At 37.0% G+C, this 25,302-nt stretch overlaps 1 protein-coding gene across 1 annotated transcript in view; it reads right to left on the bottom strand.

Moving 5' to 3' along the window:
• The window catches only part of LOC122803946 (D-glutamate cyclase, mitochondrial-like), a 316,311-nt gene that overhangs the window by 42,223 nt on the left and 248,786 nt on the right, over positions 1-25,302 (bottom strand). Inside the window, exons 7-8 of the mRNA XM_044073624.1 lie at positions 20,296-20,502; positions 2,637-2,897 (exon numbers count right to left, since the gene is read on the bottom strand). Of these exons, the coding sequence (XP_043929559.1) occupies positions 2,637-2,897; positions 20,296-20,502 (468 nt within the window). The remainder of the gene's footprint in view (positions 1-2,636; positions 2,898-20,295; positions 20,503-25,302) is intronic.

The raw sequence follows: 25,302 nt of genomic DNA, 5'->3' as shown, positions 1-25,302 counted from the left end.
TGGCAGACTTCTGCATGTCATTGAAAACAACATGTTTATCATTTTCTTAGTTTAAAGTCTGACTGCATTTGTGTGACAACTCTTCTGTTTTTTTTTTTCATTGGGTACCCTTTAAAAGTAATAAAGCATCGCATGGTACTACAGACTGCAGAAGTCATGGGTTGTCCTAATTTCCCTAACCTAGCCTTATCACAGTCAGAAAATAGTACTGTCTTGCTTCCCATATGAAGACTAGTTCATGACAGAGTATGAATGACATGATCTGCAGTGTATCATAATGCGCTCCTGGAACATTCTTCAGGTAATGCATTTTCTTACCTGCCTAGATAATACAGCCTCATTCTGTGGTGTCTCTGATCTGCCCATCTTTGCACTCTAGGTTAGTGCTTCTACAAGGGTGCTTCCCCGAACTCCATTTGGAGTTCCCAGTGAATTACTACTGTTTCTGTCATTCCATAAGAGACATACTGTCACTGGATGCTGTTTTTACTTAACTTGTGTGACCCTTTGGTACCTCACTTTTCTCAAACTTGGGTCACCACATCACAGACCAAAACCAAGCTGTCAGCCATAGTAAAAGCACTATGGGATGACGTTCACAGGTAACCAGCCCAGTCGGCTACTACAATTACTAAATCTTAGCTTAGTATCATAGTTTACCCCAACCTTTTCCACTTGTGGGATGCTGCTATGATTTTTCTTTACCTGTTTTGAATCCTAGGGTTGACAAATAGCCTACTACTGCTGACAGCTGTCCAAAGCCATGCAGGTGTTGTTAGTTTATACGGCAACCCCCTAAGCACACAACCTGTGGTGAGAGACTTGGGTACTCAGGTTGACAACAATCTCACAGTCGACCATCATGTGGTGGTGGTGGTCAGAAAAGCCTTTTACTTGGTTAATTTCATAAGTAAAGGGATTGCATCCAGAAAAAAGGAGGTTACTACCTCTCTGCACTTCTCCCTTATTAGACCTATAATTGAGTATAATGCCCCATTTGGGATCTACCTCTCCAAACACCTGCACCAACTGGAAAGGCCACAGAAATACCTCACAAGGAGAATCCATGGCCTCCAACACCTATCCTATGTGGACAGACTTAAATCACTATGACTCTACTCTGTATCATACAGATTGCTCAGAGGTGATCTGTGTCTCACCTACAAGGCAATGTCAGACCCTGCCCTACTCAAAATGCTCCATATCCGTAAGTCTAACTCCTTGCACATTACCTGCTCGATAGGCCTAAATCTAATATACAACATCAACAAAACCTGCTGGAGAGACAGGTTTGTCTCCCAGAGGCTGCCCCATCTCTGGAATAGACTTTCCATACATGTCAGAGTACCTCACTGACCCTCTTCAAACGCAACCTTGATGAGTGGATGGGAAACCATAAATTTGTCCCAGGGGTTCCACCTTTATCCCTCACTGACAGGGGTGATAGGTGCTGACTGAGGTTTCTTTTTTGGGATAAACTCTTGGCTAGACTTGAAGGGGCCCCAGGGCCATTAGCCTAGTAATCTCCTATGATCCTATGATCCTATGTCCCCATCCTACCTAATTCTTCTAATACCACTTCCTACTCTCCTAGAAGTAAACACGCCATCACTGCCTCCTATAATTCCACAACTCTATTGAACTATTTGACCAACTACTTAACAGTTACCCTATGTTGCTACTTTTGTGTAAAAAAAGTGTCTTTTTATTGCTGTTTTACAAACTATACTGATGTATTCTATCATTCTTAACCTTTTCTTATTATATTTACTTTGTATTCCTATGAGTTAATCTGTAATGTAAATGTGCAATGTGTACTATGTATTTATATTTTTCTGGAGCTTTTCTCCCCAGGACTCCATTGAAAACAGGCTCCTTGTGGCCCAATTGGACTATCTTGGCAAACAAACTGCAAGTAAAATAAAATAATAAATAAAAACAAATGTCTTTATTAATGGCTTTAGCAGCTGCCAGCAGAATCTGTGGCTTTAATTGTTACTACTTGTGTCCCTACAGCTGTGTTAAGTTAGCAAACCAACGTTTATACAAATTATCAGATCCATAATTGTAAATGCAGCAGTGTTGCCTGATTTATTCAGTAGTGTCTTAAAACAATTAATCAATAAAAAAGTCAGTACAACTAAGGCATGCAAACAGTTTAGGATTTAAGGGATTCTTCTATGAGCAAAGTCATAAAAATATATAAGCAAAAACAAGTGTCACAATAGTGTAGCACTTGGTGTCTGGAATTCCTCACATATTTGTTTTGTTTTGTTTTTTCAGTTTGGTTCCTGGCTGGAGAGCTGCTTTGTGGAGTCTACATGCCCTCCCTGTGTTTGCATGGGTATTTGCTAGGTGCTCTGATTTTCTCCCATATCACAAAGATATGCTGTAGATAAAGTGGTGAGTCCCCAAATTGTGTTTAAGTGTACAAGTAATACATTTGTGTGTGTGTACATGTGTATGCGCACACTTGTATGTATATCTGGTGTGTGTGGTGCATGTCTGCATGCACATATCCATCGATGAACTTGCTTAGTGAAGGCTGAGATAGACTTCAACTCCACGAAGAAGGACAGAATGAATGAATTAATGAATTATTGATTAGTTAAAGCAATAAAGAACAAAAGTCATACCTTCCAGAATAGCATCTTTAATTATGTTCTCATGCATGTGAATGGCTTTCTGATCAGTTACTATGGAAACTTCTTTATTCAAGGCATGAAGCATGGCTGTCATTGCAATGGCTCCTGGTAGTCCATCTGTCTCTTTGGGCAGGTTGTGGTCATAGTAGGTAGAAAATCCAGTCATTATAAGCACTGACTTAGCATGTGACAAAGACAATGCCGCCTTCAGGAGTTCATCCTGAAGAAGCAGATTCTTGTTACCTCTTTCATCTGAAAAGGCAGAAGGACATTTGTGATTACCTGCATACACATCATGCATGCCTAACACATCATCATAAAACATTACGCACAATTATTTCCCTTTGTTTAACACTGTGCACCTGGTTTGTTTATATTGCAAAGGCTTATTCTACAGTCTGCATTAATGGTTCAGTCCCAGATAGCCATTTTTGCTAGAACCATCCGGCATCCTCATCACATAAAATCTCACTAGTGGTTTATTGCTTTTATTCTGAGTAATCAAATAAATCCTAAAATGCCAGAATGGTGAACAGAAGATGCATCATTCTGTCTGTAAGAATGTCTTTTGTTGTATTTGTGCCACAGGGGTAACAGTATAAAGCCAATAAGTATCCATGGATACTAAATGAACCCTGTAACACAAGAATGTGCATAAAAGAAGAAATTGAATTGATAATGCACATTGCTGACTTTAAATAAAACTTTGCTTTCCCCATGTAAAGGGGGTGTGCCCCCAACCCCCATCACTAAATATAGTAACTTTGATATTACACAGCCTGGGGTTAAGAACAATATTCTGTACTCCTGCCAGTTATGTGATCTCATGCATTTCAATGTCTACATTTTGACTAAACACAGGGGTCAATTACAAAATGCTGATGCTTCCTATTTCACGTACAACCAATGTGATCATACACAAGACATAAGTTATGATGTCAGCCATAGTATGATCATACACAAGACATAAGTTATGATGTCATCCATAGTGTGGTCATACACAAGACATAGGTTATGATGTCAGCCATAGTGTGATCACACACAAGACATAAGTTATGATTTCAGCCATAGTGTGATCATTCACGAGACATAAGATATGATGTCAGCCAGTTCTGTTGGCATACAGTGATAAAGCCCTGACTGAGACACAAGTGACTTGAGCTGGATTACTGACTCAGTCAACTAGTGAAGCTGGTAGAGGATAATGAAAGGAATAACAAGACTAAGTTTGTTCACCTTTCCTAGAGGGGAAGGGTCAAGGGATGATGTCTAGGAGGGGCCAGACTTCCTATTTAGTTTTGTTGGAGGCCAGAACAGAGCATAACAGACAAGTTGCGTGAATAGGTGGTCTGAAAACAAACCTGTCCATCTGTAGGCCTGAGGCAGGGCCCTCCCAGTTACCAGACTTTATGGCTTATCTCATTCTCCATCATGATAGCAGCACATATTGGGGAGGACCACAACCCAAGTCGCTAGGCCTACATATTATATTGTAGCTGGGCTCTGAGCAATTGTCTGTGGAACAATGACTTCTTTTTTTTCTCCTGTTAATACATTTTATTTAGCATCTTAGTAGCCCATAGTCCCTCCTTGCTGCTTTGTTACAGTGCTTATTTTATCTATCTATCTATCTATCTATCTATCTATCTATCTATCTATCTATCTATCTATATATCTATCTACCTATCTATCCCTTGTTGACTGGGTTAGTCCTACTGGGATAGTGGCCTCTTTTCAGGGATGACCCAAGGTGGCATTTAGACTACTAGCAGAAATTTAGCCTGGGCATTGGGGAACTTCTCCTACTCATCATTGTTGCGAGTGGGACTCTTTGGAGTAGCACTTCCTGTTTCCATTCCAAGTGCAAAGATGGCCCAGAGAAGCAGGAAGGCAGATGGAGAGAGAAGGAGATGATGGTGTGGTGAAAGAAATTAAGGAGAAAGCAAATATCAAGACCAGAGAATGTGTGTAGGATTCTGAGGAAATGTTGATGTTTGATGGAGATGAGTCAGCAAATCATGGCTGCATAATTACAACCCTCCAGTTGGAAGGGTTGTAGGATACATAAAGAAATAGTGGTAGAGGGTGAGCCAGAAAATGAAGGAGATGGTTCCTGGGGGATATTATGGAGAAAATACAAAAGGAGGATACAGAGACAATCCTGAAGAATAGAGATGAGATGGAAAATAAAACATATGCACAGAAAGTAAAACAAGGCAAAGGTGGAGTAGCAGAAAAGAAGACAGAAGAAAGTGGAAAATAGAAGTACATGATAAGGACTCAAAGTAAATAGGACAAAGAAATGGACAGGTATGAAGTGTGGACCAGTTTAATATCTCCTTTGGGTCTAAAAGCACATGAGGTAAGAGCATTTACTCTTATTAACAAAGATACATTTTGTGACATTATATTTGCGAGTATTTTTTCAACAGAAAATCTTCTAGGAGAATATGAAAAAAAGAAGGACTGCAACCCATTGAATATTTATGTGATAAAAGCATTTAACTGGGAAACAAAAAATAACATTCATATACAATTTTGAACAGAGGTTGTGACTTTGAAAGGATGTTTGAAAATTTTATGTGATGAAATACCGGACAGTGCAAAAGTTTATGACAAAAGGAGTTTATGGACTGGTGGCCGGGAGTGTAATATTGTGTTAAAATAGAAAGAGAAAAAAATCATCATATACCAAGCAAGATAAATGTGGAGGGAAATAGGGGTGTTGTAAATAACTGGGACAACCAAAAACATTTTTTTGTTTTGTGGAAAAGAAGGACATTTGATAAGTAACTGTGACAACCGAAATGTCATATTTGTAGGAAATGGGACATGATGCAAAAAATGTAAATTGAAATGTTATAAAGGTAACAAAATTGGACATTTATGGATGGATTGGAAAATGGAACCTAGGGGTAGGAAAAAAGAAAAAGAAAGAGAAGAAAATAAACAAAGAGAAAACTTTTTAGAAGTAGTAGAAATAGAAAAAAATAAATGAGAAAAATAAAGAGGAATCAGAAGAAGGATCTGCAATAAGTGATGAAGACATATAGTGGGAGGTAGTAAAAGAACAAAAAGAATTCTATTGGTAAAGGACAAGAAAAGAAAATTTAAAGGTATAAATAGAAAAGAAAAGAGAAAGGAAATGGAAAAAAATGCATACAACTAATGATGGGGGGTTGGTATAATGGTTAAGGTGTTTGATTCACAGACAGACACAAGGTTTACTGTTTGATTATCATTTTTGAAAAAGAAATTGCCTAATCCTATGATGGCTTATTAAGAAAGCTAGCCTAGTAATTAACTATGAACATATGTAATCATGAATCTGAGGATAAGGGAAAATGAAAATTTTTGAGTGTTTTCTGTAAACGTGAATAGTGTTAAGAATATAGTTAGAAGAACAGGAATGTTGGAGTGGTGCAATACGTGTGATATTGATGTATATTAGAAGACACAATATTTTTTTACAAATGAAGAAATAATACAGAGAGACTTTGGGGAGGAAAGATAATCTGAAATTTGGAAAATAAGAGCCTTATTCGCTAGAAATACAGTAAAGATATTAGATGCAATTTTATCATAAATGGGAAGATTAACTATTGTAAATTTAAAAAGAAAAAAATAAGTATATAGAATTATAGCATTATATGCTTACATTAATTGTAAAGAAAGGGAAAACTTATTTCATCAAATTTTAGACTATGTAGTGATAATATAAATATTATAATAACAGGAGACTTTAACTGTAATTTAAGAAGGAAGCATAAAAAGAAAGGAAATGATATAAGAAATATGTTATAAGTTATAAGTTAAAACTTTGGGCCAAAAATTCATGCACTTACAAAAGGAGTATGTATAGAACTGAAATATATTTTTATAGTATCAGAAGGTTTACTTATAGGAGAAGAGGAGGTAGTTGAAAGGATTTTCTGATCATCATACAATATGGCTATATATCAAGGAAACAAGGAATATTTAAAAATAAGCAAAAGAATAAAAAAGGATAGATGAGGAAGCTTAGAAAGAAGGAAAGAAATTAGTAATACAGTTATAGAAAGATCATATTACTATGAGAGCATTTTACAAAAATTGGTCTGAATGGTGGATGACATTTAAGGAAAAACATAAAAAAGTGGCAATATGATGTGAGAAAATTAGAGAAAGAAAAACATAAAATAACATATAATGATGCATTGGAAGATTTAGAACATAATGATTGAAAATAATTTGACAAAGAAAAAAAATTATATGAAAGAAATCAAGAAAAAATACAAGAATTGTTATATAAGCAAAGATATTTTTTACAAGAAAAAGGAGAAATATCGAGTTACTTAAGCAGATTAGTAAAGGAAGATGGTAGTGTAATAAAAATAAAAAAGTGTAAAAGGAAAAATAGAAAGAACTTAGGAAAATATTATGAATAGTGTAGTACAATATGTACAAGAAATGTTTAAATGAAAAAGAAGGTAGTGAAAAAACATGGAAAGTAAAAAAAGTTAACAGAAAAATAGAGTAAAGATTTGGAAAATGAGATTTCTTTAAATGAACTTAAAGTATTAGGATAGTGATGGCAAACCTTTTGGGTTTGGTGTGTTAAAAGCTCCTGGCACAAAATAATTCAGTGTACTTTACTTGATCATGTCTTTGGTAACTCTGGTGTTGGTGATCACTGGTGTGTCACGCAAAGTGTTGTGGCATATGTCACCTTTGACAAGCGTGGCATAGGTTCACCATCATTGTATTAGGACAAGTAAATATAGATTCAGCTGCAGAAGCAGATAGAACAGAGTATGAATGTATAAAAAAATGAAGGGATTGGCAAACAAATTTAAAGATTTTGAATGAATGGTTAAATAAAGGTTTATGTATAAAGAATTATGTAGTGGAATGCTTAAATTCATATGGAGGAGGAAAGATAAAAACTGGTGACCAATAGAACTGAATAATAATGATTATAGGAACTATAGGAAAATAATACAAAAGAAATCTGAAACTAAAATGGAAAGTATTATGGAATATAGTATATAAAGGGAAAATGTTGTCAAGAATTATTAATGAAAGAGAAATTGTGGATGATATTATGAATAGGAAATAAGCAAAAACCATGATAGTAGATCTTAATAAGGCATTTCACACAACTGGACATTACATATTATGGGGAATAATGAAAGAATATAATATACGTGAGAAAGGTAGAAAATTGTGTATTCCAATGTATAGTAATAATAAAGTAAAATACTTGTAAATAGTTAGTTAAGCCAAGAAGTACATATGAAGAGTAGTATAAAACAGAGATGTGCAATGAGTTGTATACTGTTTGCATTAGTTATGAATATGATAGTAAGTTAAATAAATTACAAAATGAATGAGGCGGGGAATACAAAACCGGAAGGGTTAAGAATTCCAGCTCTGTTAACATATGCAGATGACATTATAATAATTGCAAAATAACTAGATTTGGTTAAAAGAAATAATTTACACAAATGAGTGTCTATACATAATAAGAATGGTTTTACATAAAGAGAAAAGTAAAGGTTTAGGTTATGTAGTAGAGCTCAGGTGTACATATTTTACATTGAATTAAATTTTTGTGTTAGGTATAAACTTTAGGAATAAATATGTAAGTAGAATTCAATGGAAAAAACAATAGAAGAAATAAAACAAACCTGCCTTTTTCTGGAGAACATATAAATTATCATTCAAAAAAAAGGCTTATTTGGTAAATTCAGCATTAATGGGAAAATACCATACTTAGCAAGTGTATTTCTGTTGACAACAGTATTTGAAAAATAATTATTCCAGATAATTTTTTCATCTATATGGGGTTCTAGATTAAGCCCAGTAAATATATATATATATATATATATATATATATATATATATATATATATATGTATATATATATGGATCCCTATCACATGGTCGACAAGCCATTTGATCGACTTTCATTTAGTTGACAGTTCATTTGGTCGACAAGCAGTTTTATGTGGGGGGCTTTGCCCCCCACAACCCCTAATGTGGGGGGCTGTACCCCCCACACCCCCTAACTATATATATCAACTCCAGGGTCGCACAACATTGGGGAGGGGGGAAAATCTGCCTGTTGACCAAATGAATTGTCGACCAAATGAAAGTCGATCAAATGGCTTGTCGACCATCTCAGGTAGACCCATATATATATATATATATATATATATATATATATATATATATATATATATATATAGTTTTTTTTTCTAAATAGCTTTTATATGAAAGGATTAATTTTTTCATGATGTTGATGTTTTGTGAGGAAACTGGTGGTCTGTATGACTGTTCTCATTGTGGAGATTCATGACATGCACTGACAAGGCAGCTCGAGTGTTTTTTTTTTTTTGCCTTCTGTAAACTCTAAAAGCTTCAAGACTTGAATTTCCCACTGAAAATGCTTTTTTCCTCACTAGAAACAACCTCTGTTGTGCATGCATACATGTACCTTCTGTGGAAGGTTGAGCGTAGGGCTGGCAACTCGACATCGTAAAAATTCCACTGCCAATCATGAGTGGACAGGTGATTTACTGTGGTGACACCTAACTGGGAAAAAGCCAAAAGAAGAAGAAGAGACAACCTCTGTTGTGCATGAGCCTGTTTAGATATTTTTAACAAGTTTATAAAGCTGCAACTTGAGGAAACAACAGTGATGACATCATTTGACCTTTTGAACTTGTTAAATGGTTGTATTTAGAATTATTTTCTCTTGAAATTCTGTTATCCTTCACTTAGATACTTTAAATGGTAAATGATTAATTCTGATGGAAGGGTTTGACTCCTTTGAAACTACCTATGTTCGTTTATGGATGCATACATTCTGCATATTCACTGACACTATTAGTAACTAAATGACAACAAGTGAACTAGGAGCTGCATTAGAAAACTCATTATGCATATTAACATCAGACTTATGTTACATAACTAAACCTTTAGTAACTAAACAGAGGGTTGTGAGCATTTTTTGTTGTTAATACATATGTGTAATATGTGTATAAGTGTAAAATATTATAGTAATGTTGTAATAAGTGGTTTATATATATATATATATATATATATATATATATATATATATATATATATATATTCAATAGATACATGAAAAATATTAGCTAGATGACTGACAAAAATGGTTAAATCATCTGATATTTCTTGAAAAGTTAGAAATATTGGCAATCTTCTTAAACTTCAGCTTCTAATGTTTATACATACAATGATTTGATGTGTATTTCTGGCATATCTACTTATTAGAGGTGATATTATCATATATGACATATACATATAGCTTCAGTTATATTGCACACTCTCATTCTGCTGTATATTTCATGGATTCATATTTCTTTAGTTGCTTTCATAATGCTTTTCTTTTTTGTTTTTATACTATATTCTAAGCAGAGATGGATAATTTTTGTCTTTTGGTGGTGGAGAGGTGATGGATGGATGATTTAGTTAAGTTTTTAACTAAACCAGAAACTTTCTGTTTCATGTATGTGTTTGTAAATAGTTTTGGGTTTTTGAAAGTAGTGCTTAATACATGTTATGCATCCATGATAAGTAAGTTTTCAGTAGATTTCAAGTCAACACGGAAGAAAGGTCTTTCAGTAAGTAACAACATACACATTATAATCAATGGCTTATAATATTTATCATTAAAAATTAATGGTTTGAACAACAATGTCAAAAGATCTGGTTTGCTTAAATATATCAAAATGCATAAAGCCCAGATCATCTTTTTACAGGAACCCCATCTATTAAAAAAAGATCTACAAAAATACTCATTCAATGGCTATAACATTCTGGCTGATTCATGTTTTAAGACTAAGAGAAGGGGCCCTCTTATTCTATGGAAAAATACTTACACTATGCCAAAAATTATAGATACAATTTCAGATAAAGATGGGATGCTAAGCATGGTTATTTTGGAAATCAATAGGAAGTATTATACTTTGATTAATACATACTGGATACCAGGACTAAGTACTAAATATGTTGACAAATATCTGGACCTGATTACTTTAAATACAAAAGGGGGCATTATAGCAATAGTTGATTTTAACTGCCTATTATCAGGCAATGATACTTCTAAAAATGGTAAAATAAAACTAACATCTCAAGCCAAGAAGTTAAATGACTTTACAAACTAGATGAACCTTAAGGATATGCATGGTCTAAAAGAGCATTATTCCTTATTCTATACTCATTATTCATATTGGTTTGGTACACAAACAAACATTGATAAGTTATAAGTATCAAATAATATATACTCTAAAATAAGTGATGTATCTATAATGACTTGTCCACTTTCAGACCATAATGCTATAAACTTTACATTAACTACACATACAGATGATTTAAGATTTCTACAGAGAATTCCTGCTTACATAACTAAGTTAAACAACTTTAGGGAATGGATAATGAAAGAAATAGACATGTTTATAAAAACAAATGATAATGGTGAAGTGACTGATACTATACTATGAGACACTTTTAAAGTTTATATATATGGTAGAATAAAATCTTGGTACCTTAAAAAAAGGAGAGAGTGGGACAAAGAACTTTTAGACTTACAAAAAACATAGACAAGATAAAATGGATGCAAAAACAAATAACAAAGTAGCACATAATGTAATTACTAAGTTAAATCAAAACTACTTAGAAGTTCTGAACCATAAGGTAGCCATAAACCTGGAAAAATTGAAATTACAATTGTATGCTGTAAATCCGAAATATCTACATAAGATCAAAAAAATAAACAATCAAAATCTTATTAATGAGATTAAATATAAAAGTGATGGTTCAGTTAAGAGTACATCTAACTTAAGGGGCATATTAGAAGTATTCAAAAACTACTATAAAGTTATAAATAATAACACACCACTTTTGGAGACAGATAATTTAATAAATACTTTTATTCAAGAAAATATAACTACTAATGTGTCAATGCAACAAAATAACATATTAAATAAACAAATAACACTAACAGAAGTGAAAGAGCAAATAAAAAATTTAAAAGATAATAAAGCTCCAGGGCTGGATGGAATAATTCCTGGACTATATAAGCTTTTTCCTGAATACAGAATATAATAAAGAAAATGACAAGGGCCTTTACTATGGTTAAACAAAAATGCATAACACCCCCATCATGGAAATATTCAATTATCTCCCCCATATTAAAACACGGTAAGGACCCCAAATCCTGTGATTTATATAGGCCAATTTTGTTACTAAACACTGATTATAAAATTTTCATGACAATATTAGCTAATAGAATAAAGAAAATATTACCTAATCTAATACATAATGATCAGATAGGGTTCCTTCTTCATAGAAAAGTGCAAGATGACATTATTAAATTACTATCATTAATAGACATAGCATGCAAATACAAAAAACAACTAACTATTATCAGCCTAGACATAGAAAAAGGCTTTTGATTCTATTAGTTGGTCTTATCTACAAAGAATCCTTAGATTTTGTCAACTTATTAATGAAAATGTATAGTGGGGCACAAGCTTATGTGAAAATCGGATCATGTCTATCCTCACCACTAGATATTCTCAAGGGAACTAGACAAGGTTGCCCTTTGTCACCATTATTGTTTGTTCTTTCAATAGAACCTTTTACTACATATATCAGAAACAATCAAAATATAAAAGTCTTTCAAGTTAATGACTATTCTACTAAGATACAATTATTTGCTGATGATATGTTGTTAACATTGTATGATAGTAATGGTTCTTTGCATGATGTTATAAATACCTTAAGCAAGTTTGAAAGAATTTCAGGGTTTAAATTTAATCATAATAAATTCAAAACGTTACTAATTAACAAAAAGTTCAACAAAAACCTAATGGAGAATAGCCTGTTTAATTGGGAGAATGATGTATTAGAATATTTGGGTGTCAGTATAAAGAGTACATGGAAAGAGTCTGTTAAACTAAACTACAATAATTTAATAACCAGACTGAATCTATACCTAGTTTGATCCAGCTTTTTATTAGGTGTCTTGAAAAGATAGATGATCAAAAATGAAGCATCTCACCTATCTATAAGATACTAAGAGAAGACACTCTAAGGTTTGACTCAGATTTTTGGAATTACTATGTAAAGATTAATGGAAAACAAATATCTGATGAATTCAAAAAATTGTTATTGAAATCTACGTATGGTAGCTCTTCTTCATTATATTGGAGATTGTATACATGGGAATTTATGAATAGAAGTTTCTATACTCCACATAAAATAAATCTTATACTCAAAAACAGCAAAAGTAAATTTGGAAATGTGATTAATTACTAGAGGCCAACTGGGTCCACATGTTCATTGAATGTAGAACCATTGTTCAGAACTGGAAAGACTTCAGAAATGTTGTAAATGCTTTATGGTCTGACAACTGTCATATTTCTAACTCATTAATCCTATTTATGTTCCTATACCTAATGTAATACCTAAATCTCAGATTCAGTTACTCTGGTCAATTCTTACAATTGCCAGAAAAGTTATTACTTTGAACTGGAAAAGTAAACAAGATTTGATGTTTAAAGATTTTATTAATTTAGCAAATGTTGTTTGTAAAAAAGAACTGCAAACAATTTGTTATAGAACTCATAACATTATTCATAAAAAAATAGCATGGCAAAAGTTGGAAAACCTTTTGAACAAATACTCATAACTTCTCATAGATACAATGATTGTTTATCATGGATGAATGTAAAGACTGTAAATAGTTTTGTTATTGTTTTAGTGTATTTGTTATATGTACATTTGCGTATGTTTATAATGAAAACAAAATAAAAATGTTTTTGAAAAAAAATTCTCATCTACTTTTTTTGTGGATAACTTAAAACTGTACAGTTCATCAGATGAGGAGTTGAAAGCAAAATTGCAAATGGTTAAAACTTTCTCGGATGATATAAGAACGACATTTGGCCTTGGTGAATGTGCAAAAGCAACATTTAAAACAGGAAAGTTACAACACCAAAAAAAGTCAACTTGTGACAGGAATGTGATATAAAGGAACTTGAGCAAGTAGGAGTGTATAAATATTTGGCAATAAATGAAGGATCAACAATAAAACATGAACAAATCTGAATAAAGCTCAGTAAGGAAAACTCCAGAAGTCCAAAACTGAAACCAAAAACTGCCTTGACATCTAGGAATAAAGTTCAAGTTATAAATCAAGTTGCTCCTCCTGTACTAACTTAAAGTTTTGGGCTGATCAACTGGACCCAAAATTATTTGATCAGTTGGACACAAAAGCAAGAAAAGTGCTTCATGCTTATAAAACAACATATAAAAATCAGTGTATACCAAGATTATGTAGTCCTTGTGCAGAAGGAGGTATGGGCCTCCTCAAAATTGATCACATGTATGGACCTGCAATTGTAGGACTGCATACATATCTCTGACCTCATCAGATACAAACATTGTGAAAGTTTTAAAACATCAGGAGAAGAAGTTTAAGACAATATCTTTGCTTAGTTTAGGCCCTGTCAAGTGGTAATGAAAATCAAATCAGACGTAGACAAAAATAAGGTAGCAAATGAATGTGCTAAAAACAAACAAACAAAAGAATATAAGGAGAAGCCACACAGAGCACACCGGCAGTCTTCAAGGTTATAATGCTTTCACACATTTAGACCAGCTTCTTCACAGGCAGGGATTGAAGGTGGAGTTGTCTATATTTACATCAAAAATACATATACTTCAAGGCTGGTCAAACAGGACAATGCACTTGAGCTGCTCCATGTTCAAATAACCACAGGCAAAATCCAGTACCACTTCCTTGCATGCTATAGGTCTCCCTCTATGACCCAGGAAACCCATACCATGTATTTAAACTTATTAGAAACACTAACCATCCAACCCAATACCATATTCATAGGTGACTTTAATTACCCCACTATTAACTGGGAATCCTATATGACACCAAACATACAGGCACAGAGATTCCTGTACTTTGTAAATACAAACTCCCTGGACCAGATAGTCAATACACCAACAAGGGGTGCAACCATACTGGATCTGGTCCTCACTAATATGGGAGAGTGCTGTACACCCCCTACTGTAATGTCTTCTCTGGTAAGATCAGACCACAAAATGGTCTCCTTTGAAGTAAAAATAAAATCTGGACCCCCAGCTAAACCTGGAATATTCAGGAACTACTCTAAGGCTAACCTCTGGCTATTCAGTGATAACCTGGCAAAATTTCAAGCTTCCATAAACCCTGAGAATACTGCTGCCTATGCAGAACTGTTCACAGAAACCCTGTACTAGCATGTTAATAGCTGCATAGACGCAGCTGTACCCACCAGGAAAAAGTACAGAACTAACTCAAAAACTAGCCACCATGGTGGAATCACAAAAATCAATAGGCTGTATAACAGAAGAAAGAAAATCATGGCAAAACACCCATAAGGATAAAAGCACTCTCATCTAACTAAACAAACAACTCAGAGGGCAAATAAAGTCTACCAAAGCCAAATATGAGGTAAGTTTGGCCTCCCAGGCCAAGGACAACTACAAAGCATTCTTTAACTATGTCCACAACCTCAAAGGCAATACACAGTTGTGTGCAGAGTTCATTGTAAATGGAGCCACCTATACTGAGCCAGAAGATATAGCAAACCTCCTGCCTGATAAATTCAGCTCCATCTTAACCCCTCTCTCCCCCCTCAACCTTCCCTCATTAAATGCCATCAAATATAACTCCCCCTTCTATCACTAAGGAACAGGTCCTTAATGCTCTCTCTAAGACCAAGAACACTGCATCAATGGGCCCAGAAAATATCCCAGGATGCCTTCTAAATAGCATGAAACATGACCTATCAGGGCCTCTGAAATTGCTATTTAACTGTAGCCTCTAAACAGGCTTCATGCCTCATGAATGAAGAACAGCAACAGTCATCCTTCTTCACAAAGGTGGGCATCTACAGATCCTGGAAACTACAGACCCATAAGTTTCACTAGTCTATTTAAAGCCATGGAAAGACTTATCATGGAGATGATCAACAGAGATATAGTAAACCTCCAGACACTGGATCCAACCCAGTTTGGTTTTGTCAAGGGCAGATCATGCCTACTCAACCTGGTGGACTTCTTTGAAAAGGTAACCATAGCAATGGATGAAAAAAAATGGTTCACCCTGCCTACCTTGGCCTGGCCAAGACATTTGACACCATAACCCACTGGGGCATTGTTGACAAAGTCAAGAGGTTAGGTACAAACTCGTATGTCACCTGGTGGATAGCAATCTGGCTCACAGACAGGACCCAGGAAGTTAGAACTGGGGAGTTCACCTCTACAAGGAGGCTAATCACAAGTGGAGTCCCTCAGAGATCAGTCCTTGGACTGCTTCTTTTTGGCATTTACTTCTCTGAAGTCAAGGCCAATGTCAGTGGTCTCTGGCTGACTAAATTTGCAGATAATTGCAAATTAGGAGCTGTCATTGAATCCCACACTGAAGCAAATGTTCTCCAGCAGGAGCTGACACAGACAAACAACTGGTGTCAGAGTCATATTCTAAAACTAAATGTGAAGAAATGCATAATAGTATCCTTTGGGAAGTCATCCCACCCCTGGTAACTATCATACTGACAACATACCCCTTAGAGTTGACCCAGTAGTCAGGGACTTACGGACACACACAGATAGTAATTTAGCCTTTGACCATCACATGTCTACAGTAGTGAAGAAATCATTCTATATTGCGCAACTTATAAACAAAGATATGGCATCTAAGTCCAAGGACATCATTGTTCCACTATATTCGGCATTCATTAGACCTGTCATTGAGTACAATGTCCCCTTTGGTATTTACCTAACCAGGCATACCCAATAATTGTAATGTCCACAGGGGTTCCTCACTAAAACAATATATGGAGCAAGTAAAATGTCCTATGCAGACCACTTCAAGGCCCTATCCCTATATTCTGTCTCCTGCAGGCTTTCTCCTGCACATTCGCAAAACAAACAGCATCAGATTTACCTGTTCTAAAGACTTAAACCTTGCCTGTGATATAAATAGAACCTGCTGGAGAGACAGGTATGTATCCCAGAGACTACCTCATCTATGGAACAAGCTCCCCATCCATGTGAAGCAGAGTTCCTCCCTAATCCAATTCAAGTGCAACTTCGACAACTGGATGGGAAACCAGAAATTCATCCCTGGTTTGGCATCTATGTCTCTAATGGACACAAGCAACCTGTAAATGGTTCATCTCCCAGGCCCCTGCTTGTGAGTGATTCATCTCCCAGGCCCCTGCTTGTAAATGGTTCATCTCCCAGGCCCCTGCTTGTGAGTGGTTCATCTCCCAGGCCCTGCTTGTAAATGGTTCATCTCCCAGGCCCCTGCTTGTAAATGGTTCATCTCCCAGGCCCCTGCTTGTAAATGGTTCATCTCCCAGGCCCCTGCTTGTAAATGGTTCATCTCCCAGGCCCCTGCTTGTAAATGGTTCATCTCCCAGGCCCCTGCTTGTAAATGGTTCATCTCCCAGGCCCCTGCTTGTAAATGGTTCATCTCCCAGGCCCCTGCTTGTAAATGGTTCATCTCCCAGGCCCTGCTTGTAAATGGTTCATCTCCCAGGCCCTGCTTGTAAATGGTTCATCTCCCAGGCCCCTGCTTGTAAATGGTTCATCTCCCAGGCCCCTGCTTGTAAATGGTTCATCTCCCAGGCCCCTGCTTGTAAATGTTTCATCTCCCAAATCCTTGCTTACACTTATCAAGGGTATCAGAACTTCTCAGAGATTTGGGATGCATGGCTAGGCTTAAAAAGGCCCTTGTGGTCGTTAGCCTAGTAAACACCTATGAATCTATGAATCTATAACAAATGTAATAGAAGGAGGAAAGAGATGTGGAAAATCCAAACAGAGTGGCAAATACAGAGAGAGATCTCCTAGAACAACCTCATGTCAATCAGGATTTAATGCAGGAATAGTTAAGAAGAGGTGAACTGAAACTAAAACATGAAAGATTGATAATAACAGCAGAGGATAGTGGACTACATACATGCTGGATTATAAAATCCATTGAAAAAGTGGGAGAAACACAAATGCAATTGCTGTAAAAAAGAACTAGAAACAGTTGCACATTTTATTGTTGGGTGTGATACACTCATGGCAAATGGCCTGTATACTGAAAGGGGCAATAATGTAGAAAAACTGTTACACGGGGGATTGTGCAAATACTACAATATAAAAGTATCTGGGAAGCACTGGAAACAAGATCCACAAAGCATTATAGAGAATGATGAAATGTATATCACATGGGATCTCCGATTACCAACAGTTCAAAAAATAAATGCGAGAAAACCAGATATAGTAGTCCATGAAAAAAAGTCAAAAGTAGCATTGATCATTGAAATTGCTACTCCCTTGGATCTATATTATGTGACTGAAACCTTGGGTTATCGAATAAGTAAAGGTCGATCACTAAACATCGAACTCTGAAAATAGTGAACAGACATTTCCACACAGGGAAACAAGTCATTTGGCCGTTACTTGGATTTTGCCCTTTTTACAATGTAGAGCGATCTCGGAGTTGGTATATTTAGTTGAGGGGGAGGCCACTTGATTTCTGTTTACAACTTTTTTTTTTAGTGTGGCCAACGGCATTGTTTCCCTGTGTGGAAATGGCCATTCGTGATTTTCAGAGTTCGATATTTAGTGATCGACCTTTAGGTATTCGATAACCTAAGGTTTCGATCATGTAATATAGACCCTCAGGACTTGCAGGCAGAAACAAGAGCAGACAGTTCCAACAGTAGCAGAAACAACAGATCTAATAAAAATGAATTTACAGTTGTGCTTAAATATGCCATTAATACATGTAACTCCATATTAATTACAGAAGGAGGCAATTCTTGGCACATTGCAGGTGTATCACAAACACAAAAGACTTGGAGAAATTAAAACCGGTAGCTTTTTTACCTTGATCATTACTTTCCATTACTTTCCTTTTGCCCTTTTTACCTCACCATAATTCATATAGTGTATGACTTTTCTTCCATTTACTACAAATTCCCTTGTATTGGTTCTCATGATTAGAGTTTACATCACTAGCTACTCTAATGATCTGAAGATAAATAGGTTCATAGGTTCATAGATTATTACTAGGCTAACTGCCCTTGTGGGTCATTTTAAGCCTAGCCTACTACCCCATGTGAGAATCAAACCCTGCACCTTGTGTTTGCAAGGTAAACACCTTAACCATTATGCCAACCTCCCACAAAAGAAGTTTCCAGCTACATTTATGTGTCTTCCCTTTGGCTAGTTTAAATCCTTGCTAATGAAACTGTTGCACCTCTTTCTTGCTCTGTCACTGTCACGATGGATCCTGGTTCTCCTCCCAGACAGATGCTGACCATCTAGTCCCCAGTGAAGTCAAATCTCTTATCAGTGCATTGATTGTTCAGTCATATGTTGATGGATGATGTATGGTGCATTCTAACCTTACCTATGCCTTGAAGAATAATTCTCTGTGTCTGCTGTTTGTCTGAAAGCCTCTCCAGTTTAACAAAGTCATCCTATACTAAGCCTGTATCTCCAATTCAAGTAATTTGTCCCGAGACTGACTGTAAAATCCAACTCTCTTCCCTGTTAGCTGCTCCTGAATTCTTATGGATATGCTTCCTGTCCCTTCTAGCCATGGCAACAGGTAGGCATCTAGCTTACCTGTCACCTTTTGTAGTGAAGTTTAGTAATATGCATGTGCCGCTTCTCCAGTCTGTCGCTTCCTTAACATGCTCAGACTCTCAAATTATGTTAAAAAATAAATTTGAATGACCTGGAAAATTTGCTCATGAGCAAGATTTTTCTAAGATGAGATTTGACAGTCAAACACCCATTTTCTGTAACAAAATTAGGAAAGCTTTGCATTGAATCTAAAGTCCATGTTCCCCATAGAAATGCATTGGTGGTTTGTGACTGGTTAAGAGCATGTGTACAAGATGGCTAGTACAAGACAACCATTGGTCAAGTATGGGAAAAAAATCCACAAACCGAATCATGTGACTGCTACACACTGGTCTATAAGTGTCTCTTTTGCTCTGTGTGAATCTGAACACCTGAAAGAAAAGATTCTAAAAACATCAGTTGATTTTAGGATGGCTTTTTGAATAGATGTGTTTCTCTGTTCTGCAAAGTAGCTGAGGCATTAAATTGGGCTCTGAACTGTAGAATGTAATCTGGCCCTTTATTTTTATTAAGGTAAGTGTATTGGGAGTGATAAAGCTTGGCAAGAATTGGTAAGGAAATAGTTATAAAACATTTACGAAACATACAGATCCACTCATAAAGAGGCAAGTTCTGTATTCTGTATTTGCTAATTAACTACAAAGTGATATGTTTGAAACTTAAAACTAATGAGCAAAATATATATTATTGACTAGTATAACAGTGGATTACTTAACTGATAATGTTTTCAAATGTTTATATACTGAATTAATTCTGGCTATTGGGCTATTTGAAGGTATATTAAAGAAAACAACGTAGACTTGATTATCATGTTTGCTATTTTAGTTACTGACAAGTGATAATCTATCTTCACTTGCTATCTTTCATATTCATCACACTATGAAGCTGCTTTAAGGACTTATGGGCTCATTGCAGATACTTCAATTACCTGAATCAGCAGTAATAAGTCTTTCTAATCGTCTGATTCGTTGCACAGATTCGGCAGATGTTATGCTATAATGTAATGGATTCTTTGAAACGGAGAACACACATGGTGTTTCTGAGAGGTGTATAGCAGGGCTGATGTCATTCTTTTCACTTTTAAGGTCAGTAATAAACATGCAACCAGGAGAATGTGTGAAAGCCAGGGCAGCAGCTGAAAAATAAAACAGAAAGTTATAACCATGTTACAATAACTCACATAGGAAACGTCATATCTGAAAAATATCAATACAGAATTAACAGGACCAGATCACAACATGTGAAGTGAGGCAACATTACTATAGCAAGAACCAAAGACATGGCTTACAGTAAATGTACTTTACAAACCACACATCAAATTCAGTTAAAGAATGACTATGACTTCAAAGAAACTTTTTCTTCTGCTATGTGCACCCCACGGAGTTTCAGAGTCCAGAACATATGATACTGCAATTGTCTACACTCCCTTTTCTATTTTAGAGTCCTCAAAATATTGCTTACTAGTCTTTATTTTACCCAGGAGAGTTTCATGGTGTGGTAGTCTCACCCCGACATGTGTTGCATAGTGGGGGGGGGGGGGCATTGTGAGGCTTTGTAGTGGCTGGCCAAACTATTAATCATGTCTCTATTTGTTTTCGTTATTTGCTGGCTCAGCTGTAGAATAATATGGGGTGGTATTCATACTCCTGAGGTTCGTATCTGTGCAGCAGTCATCTGTGAATGCTGTTGGTATGCCAATATGCAAATACACTGAGAGCAAGTTATTTGCAATGACTACGGAAGTCTGAATGCTTATGTGAGTAAACACTTACTTTCTTATACTGCTTAAAATGGATAAAGTAATGGTTTAATTATTTGAGAATTAATATCTTACAATGGAAAGTTTTGGCTGATTTCAGAATTTTTCAGCAGTTTTGGATAAACATACCTGTGCACATGCCCACTTAAATTACCGGTGCATACCTATGCACATGCCCACTTGAATTAACGGTGGGCAGTTAAGGCACTCAGTGTTCACTGCTGCCATTTAAAATGGATTTTTAAAACTATAAAGGGGGGTTATATATGGCCTATAGGGATGTCCTTATGTGGGCACCCTGATTGTTTCAATGAAAGGGGAAGATAGGACAGGTGGAAAAGGGGACAACAGAACATAAGGGATATGCAGAGAGAAGACATCAAGAGGGTTGTGCTTGTGGAGGTGGGAGAAAAGGGGTACTATATTTTTTTGCAAGGGATAGAGCCCTCTATTTTTCAAATAGTTTTTTTTATAAGATGAAATTTTGGGAAAGAAATAGGGGAGAGGATTAAGGAAGGAGGGAGCTGAAGAGGAGCTGTTGCCAGTCACTGCCCAGTCCACAAGACCTCAAATGTTTCCACTGCCTGATGGACATGCAAAGGAAGACTCTGATATTGGGGAGGGGGTGAAGGCCTGCAGTGGTCAGAGCTGACCAGGACAGTGAGTTTTTCATCTGCTGTAGAAGATCTTGCATGGGCTGACATTGCCTCTCTGCTACCCTACCCAAAACATCCTCTACCAAGTCCCGAAACTCACAGTCTTCATAGCTTACTAGGCTGTGCCACATCAGGGTGCCAACACCACTGGTGCCACTACCCAAAGCATTTCAGGATGTCCCTGGGTGGGCCGAGGGTGAGAGTTTCCTGACCTGACAGGAATGTGGTTGGGTTGCTCATGGTACTTCTAGACCTGTGGAAAAATGAGCATAAATTGGATAGAAAGGAACAAAAAGAAATACAAAGTAATGGAAAATTAAAATAAGAAAGTGAGAGAGGGAGGATAGAGAGAAACAAAACTGAAAACAACAAGTTCACTCATAATTTAGTCAGACTACTAATCACTACATCAACATATACTTTATTAACAGTGATTTCTTAGCATCTGATACGTAAGTACATTTTATGATGAGAATAGAGTCTGCATTGTGGTATTAATAAACATCAAATAAGTAGGTTTAAGATATGAAATGTTATTGCATTTTACATTTAAAAACATTGGGTTGTGCTGGTGTTGTATAAAGGTAGGACATCATTTATGCAATTAAATTTCATTATTGTTTAGTTACTTATGAAGGTGTACTTTAAAATGAAATGACTACTTTCAGCTCATACTCAACAGAATGCTTTGCTTAATCATTCAATTTTATTTCAGATGCACTTATACAGTTTGCATATTCGCAAGCAACCTCGGTGAGCCTCTTTAACATTCTGTGTGCCTGGCACAGTTATAATTAATCTCCTGTTCAGCTGCAGAAAGTAGACCAAAGGGGGTGTGGTTGTTTATCTGTCATATATGTGTATTCATATCTGTGTAATATGCTTACATTTATTAATCAGCACAGCACAGTATGTGTTTATACACTACATGGAAATTCCTCACTTCCTACACTTATTCCCAGAACACCCAGTGAGGAATACCTCCTCTCCATAGATGGAGATGACCATGAGACTCATGAGGATGGCACAGACGTATTCAGAGGTGGAATGGACACTGCTAATTGCAGCATCCACACACATCCATTCAGGAAGGTTAGTGCATCCATCCTGACATGCTCACATAATAAACATGACTGCAGAGGTTAACTGTTTACATGGAACATGGCATTTAGCATCAAGAGGTGAATCCTCTTTTTCTGCCAGTCATGAAAGTAAACTCAGTGTGCATTGTAAATGTCTCCCAGACCTCATTAGACAGCCATCATTAGTGTGCTCCACTGTCTCAGAAATAATATAATGAAATCATTCATCACAGGGTCATCAGTAGAAGTGAGCAGCTGTACTTTACCTGTACGGCTGGACGATGTCAGCAGAGCAATGGCTGCTGCTGCTGATGACATCATTATATTTATGAGACAGCCTGTTTAGAGTGGCATGCAGCTGCCGAGTGTAATGGCAGGATCACACACACGGCAGTTACACAGCACTGTGGGCAGCGATACATGGATCATGAAGTCCAGTAGATGGAGGCATTACATTTCAGGCTGGACAGGGAGACAACCCATGCATTTCAACACCAGTTTCTCCTTAAGCACAAGAATACCTTCTGGAGGATGGCACGCTCTCAGAGGTAGCAATGTCTACTGTAACACCTATGCAAGAGGATGTCAGGTGCAGGCACATGCCACAACTACTGCTAGAATCAGAAAAAGCACTGGCTGTCCAGACCAGATGTACTGTGACATTGTTTAGGCTAAGTCTATTGTCACAGACAGTCAAATAGAGATGGTCAGAGTACTGCTGGACATACATGGGATTTTCAACCCTACATGGAAATGGCAGAAACTGGGGATAATGCCATGGCCACACAGATGCATAGTACAGTGGGACACACCACAGCCCTATCCACATCCATATATACCCTCCTCAGACCCTAACAGACTCAATTAGGAGTCAGTAGTAGATGGAGACAAGGACAAGATATTGTCCATACACAAAATGGGGGGGGTATATCATGTTACACTCTGTGACGCCCGTGCACTGGCCCAGTAATCAAGGAGCCTCAATCCTCACCACTAGCACCAGTGAGGGGCATCCACATTGGGAGGATAATAAGTACACATGCAGTAAAGTACAATTTCCCTTTAGAGCACACAGGGATCACAGTCAGTCTGGGGATGGTGTCTCACTTTCTCTCCAGATCCCCAATAAGACTCCCCACTGGCACAGCTATGGGGTTCAGATCTCAGCCGAGTAGTCAAGCCAAAACCTCCAGTACCCTCTCTGTCCAACCAGTGCTTTGTGTCCCTGCCTAAGTAGCTGACAGACACACACTTTGAGATTTGATTTATATACAAACACACAGATATTCCTGGGGAAGGGTGCCACAGGTTCACTAGCCCCCCACAACTCAAGCTAGTTTTTCAAGTGACCCTTGAGAAACGTTGCTTGAGAGGGTTGAGTCTATCCGGGAATACCTTACCCCATTCCCTGTCTTGAGAGCCCATCTGTGTTGGCATTGCTAATCCCACTGCGGTGCTGCAGTGACATATCATATGCTTGCAACCCCAGGCTCCATCTTAGCAACTTGGCATTTTGCTGGCTGGCTCAATGTAACCATGTTAGGTGATTGTGATCTGTAACAACAGTGAATTTCCTTCCATACAGATAAGGCTGAAGTTTTTGCATTGCCCACACCATAGCTAGATATTACTTTTCTACAGCTGCATAGCATTCCTCCCCTGGATCAGAGCCTACGACTGAGATAAACCACTAGGTGCTCTTCTCCCTCTGAAGAAATCGAGCTAAGTACAGCCCCCACTCAATGGTTTGAATCATCCACCTGCACAACAAATTTTTTGCTGTAATCTGGACTGGCTAACAGGGTTTCCTCCCAAAGCTTCTTTAAGCTTCTGGAATGCCTGCTCACATGCTGTGGTCCACACTACCTTATCTGGCCTGTTTTTCCTTGTCAGGTCTGTGAGGAGAGCAGCTATGGTACTATAATTGGGGACAAACTTTCTGTGGTACCCTGCTGTCCCTAAAAATACCCTCACCTGCTTTTTGGTAACAGGTGCAGGCCATGCCTGAATGGCTTCCACTTTGACTGGTTCTGGCCTGAGCTTACCACTCCCCACTCTATGTTCCAGGTAGGAGACCTCTGCCATACTGCCTGCCATTTGCTGGGCTTAATGGTCAACCCTGCCCTCTGTAGTCTGACCAGCACCTCCCTGACATGCTGAAGTTGGTCTTGCCAGGATTGGATGTAGATGGCAATATCATCTAGGTAAGCAAGGGCAAAATCTCCTGCTCCTGCTAGGATATGATCTACCAGCCTCTGGAAATTCACTGGGGCATTTTTCATCCCAAAGGGCATCTTTGTGAACTCATACAAAACAAAAGGAGTCACAAAGGCTGACCTCTCTCTAGCACTGGGAGTCAAGGGCACCTGCCAGTAACCCTTGGCAAGATCAATGGTGGTAAGATACTTAGCCCTTCCCAGCTGCTCTAGGGCTTCTTC

The sequence above is a fragment of the Protopterus annectens genome, chromosome 6.part0 (assembly GCF_019279795.1).
Source record: "Protopterus annectens isolate FY-2018-M chromosome 6.part0, PAN1.0, whole genome shotgun sequence".
NCBI lineage: Eukaryota > Metazoa > Chordata > Ceratodontiformes > Protopteridae > Protopterus > Protopterus annectens.
This window is presented reverse-complemented; position numbering and strand designations above follow the sequence as displayed.